This window comes from Pseudophryne corroboree, chromosome 4 (genome assembly GCF_028390025.1).
Source record: "Pseudophryne corroboree isolate aPseCor3 chromosome 4, aPseCor3.hap2, whole genome shotgun sequence".
NCBI classification, from domain to species: Eukaryota; Metazoa; Chordata; class Amphibia; order Anura; family Myobatrachidae; genus Pseudophryne; species Pseudophryne corroboree.
Window position 1 is genome coordinate 265,184,133 of NC_086447.1, and position 17,229 is coordinate 265,201,361.

The 17,229-nt window shown below is 47.6% G+C and overlaps 1 protein-coding gene across 2 annotated transcripts in view; it reads right to left on the reverse strand.

Annotated features, from left to right (window-relative positions):
• The window catches only part of DHX36 (DEAH-box helicase 36), a 290,388-nt gene that overhangs the window by 97,446 nt on the left and 175,713 nt on the right, over window positions 1–17,229 (reverse strand). Inside the window, exon 25 of one of the 2 annotated variants that reach the window (XM_063916102.1) lies at window positions 743–2,037. The exons of the other annotated variant lie outside the window; for it this stretch is intronic. Coding sequence (XP_063772172.1) covers window positions 1,852–2,037 — 186 coding nt within the window. The 3' untranslated portion in view covers window positions 743–1,851. Of the gene's footprint in view, window positions 1–742; window positions 2,038–17,229 lie in introns of those variants that run through there. 2 annotated transcript variants of the gene reach the window in all.

Consider the following 17,229-nt stretch of genomic DNA (forward strand, 5'->3'; position numbering starts at 1 on the left):
TGCAACCCGGTAGTTTCAATGGGATGTAATTGGGATCCCTGCGCTCGGGATCCCGACAGACAGAATACCGGCACAGGAATCCCAACACCTGTCAGAATACCGACACCGGCATCCAGACAAGCAGGATCACAAATGTAAGTATCACAGGGAAGTTAGGGTTAGGCTTTGAGCATGTGCAGGATGGGTTATGTGCAACCCGTTTGGGTTCATTCAAAGCCTCAAACAGGTTGAGCAATCGACTTCAGGCCAGGAATCAGTGCAAACGGAACCCCTTGGGCTTCATTTGCAAAGGTTCTCTCAAACATAGCGGATCGCTTGTCCGTTCTGCTTATATCGCCTGTTATGGGATATTCACTAAACCCTAATGCATTTATGCAGCATTCACCATGGGTGAATGGGATGCCCCTCTCAGGTCAAGATTTGGCTCAGACCTTGGCTGCCTTTCAAATGTTATCGGCAGACAGGCCCAGGGATATAAATGCAGGTAGACATGAGGTATTTCCCTCACAATCTACACGTTTCAGAATCTGAGGACACTGCGGACGAAGCTGAAACCTCTCCTGTCTATTAGATAGGAAAAAACAGACACCCAACTGACTTTTCAAACAATTGAATACCGCCCTCTGAGTCTGTTTAAAAAGAGGAGCAAAATACCTCAGTAGATATACCAGAGTTAAATGATCATTTAAAAGCAAACACAAAATGTACAAACTGGCTTAAAATGTTAATGATCATATTCATACAAATTTGAAAATGTTTTGTTTATTGGTTACAGAAAGCAAGATATTCACCGTATTAACACATATCATGAAAAAGAGAAAGGGGCTTATGTATTAGCCTGTGAGCTGCAGGATGAGCAAGAATTGGTTTTGTCTTGTAATAACTGGCGCTTTAAAAATATGAGCAGATTGTTGGAATTCCCGCACACAGTCTATTACATACTGTAAGCCCCAGTTTGATATCTGCTATAGATTTTCCTTACAGTAAAATTTCATTGTTCCGTATAACTTTTTCAAAAACACGTAAAAGGATAAATTTTAACTTTGTGGATTTTTTTTTTTAGGGGTTGAACATGCAGATATAGCCTATGTACTATGTGGCGTGAACAGAATAGTTTGAGTGGCATTCTGCACCCACCCTTATTCATGGTGTCCACTGGCTGGCAGTGGTCTGAACTGACTGGTTTGTGTGTGTTGACCTTATGAAACATGGTGGCAATGGAGGTAGGCCGCAAATTACTTCAGTCCACCATTTAGAGAATCGAATGCAAAAGGTTCTTTGTTAGGTGTATTTCACTAGAGAGTATCTAACCAATAGTTAGATATAGGGTAGGGGTTACATTTGTATCTAGTGGTTAGATACATTTACTGGCAACTTTAGTGATCAGGAAGTGCCTTATAGGTAATACATTTCATTTAAACATAAATAATATCCCTTTACACGTATATAGTACCCATCAAACAATCCTTTGGTCAGGCTTACAGCTGCTATCCAAACAAAAACATAAAAAAAAAAAAAAAATCTTTTCTATTTAACATCCGCTTAATGCATTTATACTGGCACTTAGATTACAGTCAGACATACTTTTTCGCAAAGTAATGCCATGTCAGAGTGTAGTACAAAATAATCAAGGAAAGCATCACACAAACCAACAACGGTACAGCCTGGAAATGTGTTACAGTAACTGCCACAATACAACAGATTTGTGGTCTCAGTAGCGGCATACACAGTGCTCCCATTCTGCTAAACAGAGAGCATTTCTCCGGAGATGCTTGTCTAATGGATCATGTGAATGAGAGCTAGGTATGCACGTCAGTCTTTTTATTTTTTGTAGCAATAAACCGGTCAGTGTCACCTATAATATCCACCCTGGAATCGAGGGGCAAAGTTCTTGGCTTCTCCGCTCTCTTGTGTGGTTATCAGATCAATGATAGCAGAGAGAACAGCACAGTCTTGTGATTTGGTTTCATTCCAGTCCACAGGTTGAGGATTTTCAATCTTATGTTGCAAGAGGACATCAAGTTCTGCCTTTAAATCCTACAATATAAAGGACAGAACAAATGCATGAGTTCTCTCACTCAAACTTTAAATTGAGGATTTAAAACCTGGCAGAGGATGGTCTATTTGATACCCCTAATTGCTTCAAGGGATTAGTTTTCACTTGCATATACACCATTACAACTCTGAAATGTATTTGGTCATGAGAAGTAACCACTCCATCCAAGCCTTCTTCTCAGGCTGGTGACCGCTGTAAGAACTTGGTACAGTACAACCACTCTATGGTTATGGCCTTCACCAGTTGCAGACTACATTTCATTTATTTAAAACTTCCCTTTCAATTATTCATTACAAATAACACAAGTCTTTTTCCAAACAATCTAAATTCTATACCTCAATTAGATGCAAAACTTTGCTACCTACCACAGAAGACGTGATATTAATTTACTGTGGGCTCATATTGAAATCGTAAAACATAAAATTGCTAAGGAGATCAGCAAAGCAAACTGCATAATGATCCCAGTCAAAGTTAGATTTTCCAACATTTTTATGAAGCGTTATAAAATCTTTATAACATCTGCCGTGGGATAACACAGCTTTGCTGAATACTCCATACCATCTAGTCTTGTGTAATCCCCATACACTAACTGAGATCGGACATATCACAGAAGATCTTTTTCCCAGTTTGTTGCACTCAACCCCTTACTTAGTGATTCAGGTGCGTCACTAGCAGCAGCAATGCACAGATATGGTAATGCAGCTAGAAATGTCTGGACTACATAGCCGCCTCCTGCATGTATTGTGGAGAGGGGGCCTGGACGGCACACCCTAGCTTCTTATAATGGGATGTGCTACCTTGCTGGGACTTAGTACTACAATATAGGAACAAGGGTGCGGGTGCACCATACTCCATTAAATTATAATAACCATCATATCCAAGGTTCTTGGCATACATTGGCCAATATATGAGCCTGCCCACCGCCTCCTTCATGTATGTGTGATCCAGTACTACATCCAAGGACGCAGCATCAGATTACCCGCGACACCATCAGCCAGCTGACTGAACCCCCCTGAGGTCATGCTGGCCGGCTGCTGCAGCAGCTCCGTCCCTGGGGCCAGAAGCAGACCCTGACCTTGGCACTCCCACAAAATGGAGGCAACACACTTCCGTTTTGTGAAATGTTAGCCCTTATCCGCCCCTTCCCGGTCTCCAAACAGCCGCAGACTGTCAATCACTTGACATCAGCAGCCTTACTACGTCCGACGACACAGGCCCCGTACTGCACATGCGCACACCAGCTAGAATGGGCACGATGACACAGTGTTTCCCGCTGAGGTCTAAGTAGGTCACCATAAAGATATCTCATAATACTTTCACACCAATAACCTAGGTCCAACCTGGGTTTTTGAACACGTCACAGCTGCCTGAAACAGTGTTCACACTGCAGGCTAGACCCAGGTTATTGTTGCGTCATCCCTTTGCCAGTGCTTGGGATGGAATACAAACTCAAGAGATACATACAGTAAGTGCAGAGCAAAAAACAAGAAATTGGGGATAAAAAGCATGGGAGCTAAATTGGGAGACCTCGCCAGTAAGAGGTAATATCTCAGATTTATCAAAGTTCATTTTATAACCGCAAAAGATCCAAATCTGTTAATAAGGGAAATTATTACCAGTGTCGCATTAGTCGGAATAAACAGAAATAAACCAAAAGTAACCAAAGCCAAATTTCACTTCAATATGACCAACTCAAATGCCCTTAAAAAACAAAGATCTGAAACTCCACCGCAGGAAATTTTCTGGACTCACACCAAGATACATACAGTATTTTTTCCAAATTCGATGGTAATGTTTAGACGTTACTCCTTTCCTAGCCTGTATCAGGGTAGGAATAACCTTGTGCGGAATGCCCTTCCGAGGTAGCATCAGGCGTTCAACCTCCATGCTGTCAAACGTAGCCGCGGTAAGTCTTGATAGGCGAACGGCCCCTGCTGCAGCAGGTCCTCCCGAAGAGGAAGAGGCCTTGGCTCTTCTTGCAGTAGATCCAAAAGATCTGCGTACCAAGTCCTTCTTGGCCAGTCTGGAGCAACGAGGATCGCTTGAACCCTTGTTCTCCTTATGAGCTTTAGAACTCTTGGGATGAGTGGAAGTGGAGGAAAGACGTACACCGACTGGAACACTCACAGAGTCACTAGGGTGTCCACCGCCACTGCTTGCGGTTCCCTCGACCTGGAACAGTACCTCCGAAAGCTTCTTGTTGAGACGAGAGGCCATCATGTCGATCTGGAGTACGCCCCAAAGATCTGTTACCTCCTTGAACACCTCCGGATGGTGACCCCACTTCCCTGGATGGAGATCGTGTCTGCTGAGGAAGTCCGCTTCCCAGTTGTCTACTCCCGGAATGAAGATTGCTGACAGCGCCAACGCGTGCTTTTCTGCCCAGAGGTTGATTCTTGTTACCTCTGCCATTGCAGCTCTGCTCTTCGTTCCGCCCTGTCGGTTTATGAAAGTCACCGTGTCACATTGTCCGACTGCATTGAATGGCCCGATTTCTCAGAAGATGGGCCGCTTGGAGAAGACCGTTGTAAACGGCTTAGTTTCAGAATGTTGATCGGCAGGCCGGCTTCCAGACTTGACCACCTTCCTTGGAAGGATTCCTCTTGAGTGACTGCGCCCCAGGCCCGGAGACTTGCATCCGTGGTTAGAAGGATCCAGTCCTGAATCCTGAACCTGCGGCCTTCCAGAAGGTGAGGTAATTGCAGCCACCAGAGGAGTGAAATCCTGGCCTTTGGCGACAGACATATTTTCTGGTGCATGTTTGATGGGATCCCGACCACTTGTCCATGAGATCCAGTAGGAAGGACAGAGCGTGAAACCTCCTGTACTGCAGAGCCTCGTAAGAGGCCACCATCTTCCCCAGAAGGCGAATGCACTGATGAACTGACACCCGGGCTGGCTTCAGGACATCCCGGACCATCGTTTGAATCACCAATGCTTTTTACTTTGGGAGAAACACCCTCTACACCTCCATGTCGAGGATCATTCCCAGAAAGGACAACCTCCTGGTTGGTTCCAATTGTGATTTTGGAAGATTCAGGATCCAACCATGTTCCCCGAGAAGCTGGGTCGTTCTCCTTGGACGATGCCTTCATCAGCAGATCGTCCAGATATGGAATTATGTTCACCCCCTTGGTGAATACCCTCGGTGCTGTGGAGAGCACCAATGGGAGGGCCTGGAACTGAAAGTGACAGTCCACCAATGCGAATCGAAGATAAGCTTGATGCGGCAGCCAAATCGGAATGTGGAGGTACGCATCCTTGATATCCAGGGATACTAGGAATTCCCCCACTTCCAGACCTGATATAACTGCGCTTAGAGACTCCATTTTGAACTTGAACTCCCTCAGAAAGGGGTTTAGTGATTTTAAGTTCAGAATGGGCCTTACCGAACTATCCGGTTTCGGTACCACGAAAAGGTTTGAATAGTAACCTTTGTTTTGCATATGAGGATGTACTGGTACAATAACCTGTGCCTCCACCAACTTCTGTACGGCTTCTTGCAGGACAGTCCTGTCTGCCAGCAGAGCTGGCAAGCCTGATCTGAAAAATTGGTGCGGAGGGAGATTTTGAAATTCCAGCCTGTACACCTGGGACACAATATCTTGCACCCAAGGGTCCAAGCCGGAGGACACCTAGACATGACTGAAATGTCTGAGTCTCGCTCCCACCGGCCCCACCTCCGGGGCGTGCAGTCCACCGTCATGCGGAGGACTTTGGTGTACCTGAAGCAGGTTTCTGTTTCTGGGAACCTGCAGCCGCAGGTTTCTTGAACTTGGGCCGACCTCCCAGAAAGAAGGTGTTGGACGGCTTGGCCTTTCTGGGCTTGTTAAACCAAAAGGGCTGTGATGTAACTGAAGAAAAGGGTTTCTTCAGAGCAGATGTAACTGGAGAAAAGGGTTTCTTTGGAGCAGGTGTAGCTGATGTCAAAGTCGAAAAATATCGTAGTTTACAATGCCTTGTACTAACCCCAATGCACATGCCCGCTGCTCGTGCATTCAGTCTGCCGTGTGTGTACATGTCCGCAAATTGCGTAAACTCGCTCCGGCGATTACGCGCGTGATATGCGTATTTACGGTAGAGTTTGTGAGCTTGTAGCGGGCGACTCGTTTATAGCATAGTTAACTCATATAGTGCGTTTTGTAGATAATATTTCCCTTAGCAATGTCAGCAAGAATGTTTAGTTTAAATGGTTCGTGGACATGGGGATCCCTCTTTGCATGATATGAAGGGTCAGGCAAAGGTTGGAAGGTGGTGTTTAGTATCCAGCTGTAGAGTATTTTAATAGTAACATTTCAGTGTTGGTTAGGAAGAGATTGTTCGCTGCTGCGTATAGTTACGCACAAAAGTATGTTTGGAGCATTAAATGTATTTGCTGATAATCACACATGCAGGGGGGAATCCAGAGGATACCTCCCACCTGGGCAGTTGGAGAAGGACACAGCCCACCTGTTTAACCCCACCTATGACCTTTACTATAATGTGGAGACACATTCCTGTGTCCAATGAACAATGAGATTGTAGGGACCATTGTATTGTGAATGTATGCTGTAAATATAAGGACCACCATTGCTGGGACACTCACTCACTCTCTGCAAGGTTTTCACACTGAAGGCTGGAGGCCTGGTCCAGGAGCGCTTGCGAATCATTCCCATGTGTGTAAGTTCACTGTAGCCATTTCTTCCCTTTGTGTATACCATTCATTCTCATTCTGTGTACTTGTGTTTGCGATCGTTCGCTATTGTTTATATTTGTGTTATGTTATTCTGTTTAGTTGTTAATGTTAGGTTTGTAGTGTATAAGCTGTAACTGTTTTTCCCCTTTTACATACTAAAATCTTCTAAGAAGGTGTTGGAACCTTACCAAGTATTGTGTGTTTCACCATTTATTACTAAGGGTTTCTGAGCATCTCAATCGCTCAAACAGCTTGCTTAATAACAAGGTTAACCAGTGTTACATCATTGCAGTATCTCGGTACTAAGGTTTACAGTATAAGCATATTCTGTGTTTAAGGTTTAAAAGGTTATTGACTGTGTGTGCGCTCGCTGTGTGTATTCCGTACACCCAGCGCAGCGTGTACGTAATTTGCGTACCACGTGCGAAGTCTTTGTACGCAAATAGCGTACAAAGTGCGTAGCACGTGCACGTGGTTTAGCGGCCATAACGGCTTCACGGTATTAGTACATAGCTTATGTTCAAAGGTAATATTTGACTATCACTGAGGGAAGAAAGGGCGACTTACCAGCCGTAGCGATCCACGCATCTAACGCTTCCCCAAAGAGAGCCTGACCTGTGTAGGGTAAGGTCTCCACACTTCTCCTGGATTCCGTGTCGGCAGACCACTGGCGCAACCACAGTCCTCGACGAGCTGATACTGACAGGGTGGAAATCCCCGCAGCCATGGAACCCAGGTCTTTCATGGATTCTACCAGAAAACCTGCCGAATCCTGAATGTTACGTAAAAACAATTCAACATCACATTTCTCCATAGTATCCAAGTCCTCAAGTAACTTGCCTGACCACTTTACTATAGATTTAGCAATCCAAGCACTGGCAATAGTGGGACGTAGTATTGCCCCAGAAGCCGTGTACATGGATTTGAGCATATTATCAATTTTACGATCAGCCGGCTCTTTCAAGGCGGTAGATCCTGGAACAGGTAAAACCACCTTTATTGAGAGTCTGGATACTGACGCGTCAACAATAGGCGGGTTTTCCCATTTTTTCCTATCTTCTACTGGGAAAGGAAACGCTACCAGAACCCTTTTAGGTATCTGAAGTTTTTTACCCGGGTTTTCCCAAGCTTTTTCAAATAATAAGAATTTACTTACCGATAATTCTATTTCTCGGAGTCCGTAGTGGATGCTGGGGTTCCTGAAAGGACCATGGGGGGATAGCGGCTCCGCAGGAGACAGGGCACAAAAAGTAAAGCTTTAGGATCAGGTGGTGTGCACTGGCTCCTCCCCCTATGACCCTCCTCCAAGCCAGTTAGGTACTGTGCCCGGACGAGCGTACACAATAAGGGAGGAATTTTGAATCCCGGGTAAGACTCATACCAGCCACACCAATCACACCGTACAACTTGTGATCTAAACCCAGTTAACAGTATGATAACAGCGGAGCCTCTGAAAAGATGGCTCACAACAATAATAACCAGATTTTTGTAACTATGTACAAGTATTGCAGATAATCCGCACTTGGGATGGGCGCCCAGCATCCACTACGGACTCCGAGAAATAGAATTATCGGTAAGTAAATTCTTATTTTCTCTATCGTCCTAGTGGATGCTGGGGTTCCTGAAAGGACCATGGGGATTATACCAAAGCTCCCAAACGGGCGGGAGAGTGCGGATGACTCTGCAGCACCGAATGAGAGAACTCCAGGTCCTCTTTTGCCAGGATATCAAATTTGTAGAATTTTACAAACGTGTTCTCCCCTGACCACGTAGCTGCTCGGCAGAGTTGTAATGCCGAGACCTCTCGGGCAGCCGCCCAAGATGAGCCCACCTTCCTTGTGGAATGGGCCTTAACCGATTTAGGCTGTGGCAGGCCTGCCTCAGAATGTGCAAGTTGAATTGTGTTACAAATCCAACGAGCAATCGACTGCTTAGAAGCAGGCGCACCCAACTTGTTGGGTGCATACAGTATAAACAGCGAGTCAGATTTTCTGACTCCAGCTGTCCTGGAACATATTTTCAGGGCCCTGACAACTTCTAGCAACTTGGAGTCCTCCAAGTCCCTAGTAGGTGCAAGGCACCACAATAAGCTGGTTCAGGTGAAACACTGACACCACCTTAGGGAGAGAACTGGGGACGAGTCCGCAGCTCTGCCCTGTCCGAATGGACAAACAGATATGGGCTTTTTTGAGAAAAAACCACCAATTTGACACTCGCCTGGTCCAGGCCAGGGCCAAGAGCATGGTCACTTTTTATGTGAGATGCTTCAAATCCACATATTTGACTGGTTTTAAACCAATGTGATTTGAGGAATCCCAGAACTACGTTGAGATCCCACAGTGCCACTGGAGGCACAAAAAAGGGGTTTGTATATGCAATACTCCCTTGACAAACTTCTGGACTTCAGGAACTGAAGCCAATTCTTTCTGGAAGAAAATTTACAGGGCCGAATTTGAACCTTAATGGACCCCAATTTGAGGCCCATAGACACTCCTGTTTGCAGGAAATGCAGGAAACGACCGAGTTGAAATTTCTTTGTGGGGCCTTCCTGGCCTCACACCACGCAACATATTTTCGCCACACGTGGTGATAATGTTGTGCGGTCACCTCCTTTCTGGCTTTGACCAGGGTAGGAATGACCTCTTCCGGAATGCCTTTTTTCCCTTAGGATCCGGCTTTCCATCGCCATGCCGACAAACGCAGCTGCGGTAAGTCTTGGAACAGACATGGTACTTGCTGAAGCAAGTCCCTTCTTAGCGGCAGAGGCCATAAGACCTCTGTAAGCATCTCTTGAAGTTCCGGGTACCAAGTCCTTCTTGGCCAATCCGGAGCCATGAGTATAGTTCTTACTCCTCTACGTCTTATAATTCTCAGCACCTTAGGTATGAGAAGCAGAGGAGGGAACACATACACCGACTGGTACACCCACGGTGTTACCAGAACGTCCACATCTATTGCCTGAGGGTCTCTTGACCTGGCGCAATACCTGTCCCGTTTTTTGTTCAGACGGGACGCCATCATGTCCACCTTTGGTATTTCCCAACGGTTTACAATCATGTGGAAAAAACTTCTCAATGAAGTTTCCACTCTCCCGGGTGGAGGTCGTGCTGAGGAAGTCTGCTTCCCAGTTTCCATTCCCGGGATGAAAAACTGCTGACAGTGTTATCACATGATTTTCCGCCCAGCGAAAAATCCTTGCAGTTTCTGCCATTGCCCTCCTGCTTCTTGTGTCGCCCTGTCTGTTTACGTGGGCGACTGCCGTGATGTTTTTCCCACTGGATCAATACCGGCTGACCTTGAAGCAGAGGTCTTGCTAAGCTTAGAGCATTATAAATTTACCCTTAGCTCCAGTATATTTATGTGGAGAAAAGTCTCCATACTTGATCACACTCCCTGGAAATTTTTCCCTTGTGTGACTGCTCCCCAGCCTCTCAGGCTGGGCTCCGTGGTTACCAGCATCCAATCCTGAATGCCGAATCTGCGGCCCTCTAGAAGATGAGCACTCTATAACCACCACAGGAGAGACACCCTTGTCCTTGGATATTGGGTTATCCGCTGATGCATCTGAAGATGCGATCCGGACCATTTGTCCAGCAGATCCCACTGAAAAGTTCTTACGTGAAATCTGCCGAATGGAATTGCTTCGTAGGAAGCCACCATCTTTACCAGGACCCTTGTGCAATGATGCACTGTTTTTAGGAGGTTCCTGACTTGCTCGGATAACTCCCTGGCTTTCTCTTCCGGGAGAAACACCTTTTTCTGGACTGTGTCCAGAATCATCCCTAGGCACAGCAGACGTGTCGTCGGGATCAGCTGCGATTTTGGAATATTTAGAATCCACCCGTGCTGATTGTAGCAGTATCCGAGATAGTGCTACTCCGACCTCCAACTGTTCCCTGGACTATGCCCCTATCAGGAGATCGTCCAAGTAAGGGATAATTAAGACGCCTTTTCTTCGAAGAAGAATCATCAATTCGGCCATTACCTTGGTAAAGACCCCGGGGTGCCGTGGACAATCCAAACGGCAGCGTCTGAAACTGATAGTGACAGTTCTGCACCACGAACCTGAGGTACCCTTAGTGAGAAGGGCAAATTTGGGACATAGAGGTAAGCATCCCTGATGTCCCGGGACACTATATAGTCCCCTTCTTCCTGGTTCGTTATCACTGCTCTGAGTGACTTCATCTTAATTTGAACCTTTGTAAGTGTTCAAAAAAAAATTTTTTAGAATAAGTCTCACCTAGCCTTCTGGCTTCAGTACCACAATATAGTGTGGAATAATACCCCTTTTCTGTAGTAGGAGGGGTAATTTAATTATCACCTGCTGGGAATACAGCTTGTGAATTTTTTCCCATACTACCTCCTTGTCGGAGGGAGACTTGGTAAAGCAGACTTCAGGAGCCTGCGAAGGGGAAACGTCTCGACATTCCCATCTGTACCCCCGGGATACTACTTGTAGGATCCAGGGGTCCTGTACGGTCTCAGCGCCATGCTGAGAACTTGTCAGACGCGGTGGAACGCTTCTGTTCCTGGGAATGGGCTGCCTGCTGCAGTCTTCTTCCCTTTCCTCTATCCCTGGGCAGATATGATCTTATAGGGACGAGAGGACTGAGGCTGAAAAGACGGTGTCTTTTTCTGCAGAGATGTGACTTAGGGTAAAAAACGGTGGATTTTCCAGCAGTTGCCGTGACCACCAGGTCCGATGGACCGACCCCAAACAAGTCCTCTTCCTTTATACGGCCATACTGTGCCGTTTGGAATCTGCATCACCTGACCACTGTCGTGTCCATAACATCTTCTGGCAGTTATGGACATCACGTTTATTCATGATGCCAGAGTGCAATTATCCCTCTGTGCATCTCGCATATATAGAAATGCTCTATAGTCAATAAAATACTGTCCCTGTCAAGGGTATCAATATTTTTAGTCAGGGAATCCGACCAAGCCACCCTAGCTCTGCACATCCAGGCTGAGGCGATCGCTGGCCGCAGTATAACACCAGTATGTGTGTATATACTTTTTATTATATTTTCCAGCCTTGTCAGCTGGTCCTTGAGGACGGCCCTATCTATAGACGGTACCGCCACTTGTTTTGATAAGCGTGTGAGCGCCTTATCCACCTTAAGGGGTGTTTCCCAACGCGCCCTAACTTCTGGCGGGAAAGGGTATACCGCCCATAATTTTCTATCGGGGGGAACCCACGCATCATCACACACTTTATTTAATTTATCTGATTCAGGAAAAACTATGGTAGTTTTTTCACATCCCACATAATACCCTCTTTTGTGGTACTTGTAGTATCAGAAATACGTAACACCTCCTTCATTGCCTTTAACGTGTGGCCCTAATAAGGAATACGTTTGTTTATTCACCGTCGACACTGGATTCAGTGTCCCTGTCTGTGTCTGTGTCGACCGACTAAAGTAAACGGGCGTTTTAAAACCCTTGACGGTGTTTTTGAGACGTCTGGACCGTACTAATTGTTTGTCGGCCGTCTCATGTCGTCAACCGACTTTGCAGCGTGTTGACATTATCACGTAATTTCCTAAATAAGCCATCCATTCCGGTGTCGACTCCCTAGAGAGTGACATCACCATTACAGGCAATTGCTCCGCCTCCTCACCAACATCGTCCTCCTACCTGTCGACACACACGTACCGACACACAGCACACACACAGGGAATGCTCTGATAGAGGACAGGACCCACTAGCCCTTTGGAGAGACAGAGGGAGAGTTTGCCAGCACACACCAAAAACGCTATAATTATATAGGGACAACCTTATATAAGTGTTTTCCCTTATAGCATCTTAATATATATTCCATAGACAAAAAACCTTACGGTTTCACATGTCCCATTAAGGCTTCTTAGACATGATCGAAATTTCAGAAACCTGTTGTAACTCTTCCACTCAAACTCCAAAAAGCAATGAAATTCCGATCATTAAGGCTGACGCCTTAATGGACGTGTCCCTTGCGCAATACAGATATGGTATGCCATCACAGCCTGTGGGTAAGTGCAGATTCAGCACTCTCACAGAGTGAGATTGCTGTCACTCACACAATGGTGGAGCTGCTAATTCACAGATTTGTGTGCTCATTGGAATACACACATGCAGTCTATGCAACTGAAGGTCTGAGCAGTTTTGTGGTGCTCCCATCCCACACAGTGCCTACAACCATCCCATTCGGTCACCACAACCATCCCACCTTGTTACAACATCCTTCTGACTCCATACATCCATCTCACATAGTATACACATTTAGCTCCCTCAAACATCTTGGTTAATTGCTAAAACTATAATACCCTATCTACGGTCTATGCATCTACACTTACTTCCCCTATACACCCCCATGCTGCCCTGTCTTCCCCAATCCCTACTTCTGTGTTCTCCCATCTGTGCTAGTCTGTACTAACTTATCTGCACCATCTGTCTTTCCCCACCTGTGCCTTGTCTGTACCACCGTTTACTTCTCTCTGTGCTGCTCAGTGTTCAACGTCACTCTGCCTCCTTCAGTACATGGCACACTATCTTCTCTCCCATCTGCACCAGTTTTCTACCCATCCATGCCAGTGTTTTCAACCAATCTGCACCGCTCTGTCTCCCTTCCCATACTTGCTACTTAATCTACCCCCTATCCACACCACTCTTACCCCATTCATGTAGCTGACATCCTGAAGGTAAATTTTGTGGATCATGCACTCTTGGCAGGGGGATAACCGCTACAGCCCACCCCCCAGTGGTCCGGAAACGCCTCCGTTGTGCAGACCATGCCCTGCCAATGGCATGCTAACGCTGTTTGCACGCCCCCCTCCTTCCCCGCAACCACCTCTGCCTATCAATCAGGCAGGGTGATCGCAGCCAGTGAGATGCTGATAGCATCTCTCTGGGCTCCTGGGGTACGCACGCGCAGTGCGGCCATTGCACGTGCGCACCTCACAAACTAATTCAGACTGCGATTGCTGCTGCTGCGGTCTGAATTACCCCCTGTGTTTCTTTGACCCCCCCATCAGTGCTGCTTAGTGTTCAACTCTATCCACACACTTCTGTTCCCCCATCCACACCGCTCTCCTCCCTCCAATCAACAACACTCTTACCTCATCTGAGCAGCTTTGTCTTCCGCTCAGACCTTCAGTTGCATAGACTGCATGTGTGTATTCCAATGAGCACACAAATCTGTGAATTAGCAGCTCCACCATTGTGTGAGTGACAGCAATCTCACTCTGTGAGAGTGCTGAATCTGCACTTACCCACAGGCTGTGATGGCATACCATATCTGTATTGCGCAAGGGACACGTCCATTAAGGCGTCAGCCTTAATGATCGGAATTTCATTGCTTTTGGAGTTTGAGTGGAAGAGTTACAACAGGTTTCTGAAATTTCGATCATGTCTAAGAAGCCTTAATGGGACATGTGAAACCGTAAGGTTTTTTGTCTATGGAATTTCATCGCTTTTTTTTAATTTATTTTTTTTATTCAGAAATTTAAAATTTCACTGTAAGAATAAACATTTGATTTTTTAAATGTTTAATGAAAATGTTCGTATAAAATTACTATTCTGTGCAAAATTATTTTATTAACCAAACCGAATTGTTTAAGGTCCATACACACTTAACGATTTAATGAGCATTTTCCCCCTCCTTGAGTGACGTCGCTCGTTTTATCGTTAAGTGTGTATGCCGCCAGCGACGAACGATGCGCGGCCCCGCGGGTCGGCAACAATCGTCGCTGTCGGTAGGTCATGCATGAAGGATGTGGACTGTCGTCCACGACCTTCATGCAGGGCTGGCGGGGGCGTGACGTCACTGAGCGATATGAGCGGTCATATCGCTCAGTGTGTACAGTCGGCCGCCGGCCGGCCCGGGAGGGGGAAACATTAGACGATGTCGCTCACAGAGCGACATCGTTTAATGTGTATGGGCCTTTAGACTTTGGTCAAAATATTTTGCTGCCTTTGCAGATGATGCAGGGAGGGGGGTAGGTGGCAGCAGCCTGTGACTGAGGCTGGAGGTAGGCGTGAAATGCATTGCTTGTACGTGTGAGTGCGTGGTGTCAGGTGCTGCGTGTGTATGTGTGTGTCAGGTGCTGCCTGTGTATCAGCTCCTGTGTGTGTGTGTGTATGTGTGTGTCAGGTGCTGCGTGTATATATGAGTGTGTCTGATGGTGCGTGTGTATGCGTCAGCTGCCGCACGTATGTGTGTGTCAGGTGTTGCGGGTGTATATGTGTGTGAGTATCAGGTGCTCCGCGTGTGTACAAGTGTAGGTCTGGTGCTGTGCATGAATACGTATGTCTGTGTCAGGTGCTGCGCGTGTACATGTGTGCATCAGGTGCTGCGCGTGTACATGAGTGTGCATTAGGTGCTGCGCGTGTACATGAGTGTGCGTCGGGTGCTGCGTGTGTACATGAGTGTGCATTAGGTGCTGCGCGTGTACATGAGTGTGCGTCAGGTGCTGCGCGTGTACATGAGTGTGCGTCAGGTGCTGCGTGTGTACATGAGTGTGCGTCAGGTGCTGCGCGTGTACATGTGTGTGCGTCAGGTGCTACACGTGTCTATGTGTGTGTGAGTAAGGTGCTGCATGTGTATGTGTGTGTCTGATGGTGTGCGTGTATATGTATGTGTCAGGTGCTGCGTGTATATGCATGTGTCAGGTGCTGCATGTTTATTTTATTGTGTCTGATGCTACGTGTGTGTGTGTCAGGTGCCGCACGTGTATATGTGTGTGTGTCAGGTGCTGCGCGTGTATGTGTGTGTCAGGTGCCGTTCCCCTTCTTCCCATCCCAGCTCTCTCTATAGAATACAGCTCTGCACCCAGAGAGAGGGAAAGACCAGGGGGCTGATCACTGCACTGCTCACTTTTTGGTCATGAGTTCGGCCTCCTGTTTCTTCCAGTGCTGTGTTCCTGCAGCCCAGCCCTCCCTGTTGTGCCAGAGAATCAGCCCTTCCTTCCCCAGCCAGAGAGAGAGAGCCTGAGGCAGAGACACTCTTCCCGTAGCTGGCCTACCCCCAGTACTTCAGCACTGGCCATGCGGCAGTCAACAAAGGAGACCAGCAGGGGGTTCTGGCAGCATCAGCTGTGGCCGCAGCTGGATCGGGGAGGCCTGTAGTGTCTGAGTTGGGCAGCACTTCCTCCGCCGCTGTCACCTTCCCCTGCCGGAGAGAAAGCAAGAGACATACCCTTCCCGCATCTGGGCTACCCCTAGCACCTCAGCGCTGGCCAGGCGGAAGTCTATGGAGGGGACCGGCAGGGGTTTCAGGCCACAGCAGCAGCGGCCGCAGCCAGATCAGGGAGGCCTGCAGGGTCAGAGCTGGGCAGCACTTCTACCAACACTGTCACCTCTGTGCTGGGCAAGTACACCAGTCCGTACGGACGGAGGTGTCCACAACAGGCAGCAGTATAATGAGTCAGACAAACTCATTACACGCTGCCCACTGCTGCGCCGCATGCCCTCGATGGAGGAAGCCTAGATGCGGTCCCCAGCGGCAGCGAGGGAGAAGGGTGATCACATCACCCTTCAACCCGGCACCTCACAATCAGCTGGGGATCTGCAGTAGCTTCATCTCTCTCTTCCTCTCTGACAGCACAGCAGCCCCTCTGGGTCCCATGTAGCTCTGCCCCCCTGCTCACAGTTCACTCTGCCTCTCCTGATTAAAAAGAAAATAAGAGACTGACCTGCTGCTCAGATGCGAGGAGGGGACGGGCGGTAGGTCCTCTGTGAGTGCACTACACAGTCAAAATTAACTCTGACTCCTCACAACAGTGTGGACTGCAGGCAACGTCAGACGCCAATTTGGGTGTGCTTGCCGCACTACCTGCCCATCAAGCCCAACGTGGTGCCATGGTGCCAGCCCCGCCCACTATACGGATTCCATTTTGTATTAGGAACCCTATAACAGCATTCCGACATCCCTCCCTATGACGCTGCCATCCATACACTGCCGCTCTCATACATCCGCACACTGCCGCTCTCATACATCCGCACACTGCCGCTCTCATACATCCGCACACTGCCGCTCTCATACATCCGCACACTGCCGCTCTCACACAACTGTACACTGCTGCTCTCATACATCCATACACTGCCGCTCTCACACAACTGTACACTGCCGCTCTCATACATCCATACACTGCCGCTCTCACACAACTGTACACTGCTGCTCTCATACATCCATACACTGCCGCTCTCATACATCCGTACAACCCCGCTCTCATACAGGCGCACACCATCGCTCTTACAGCCGCACACCATCGCACTCTTACAGCCGCACACCATCGCACTTCCAGCCGCACACCATTGCACTTACAGCCGCACACCATCGCACTCTTACAGCCGCACACCATCGCACTCTTACAGCCGTACATTGCCGCTCTCATACATCCGCACACTGCCGCTCACATCTATACAAACATAGCCTCCATACATCTACGCATCCAATCCCCGCGCAAGGGAACACTGAAATCACTATCACTTTTGCCCGGGGTGTGACCACAGCCAGCCA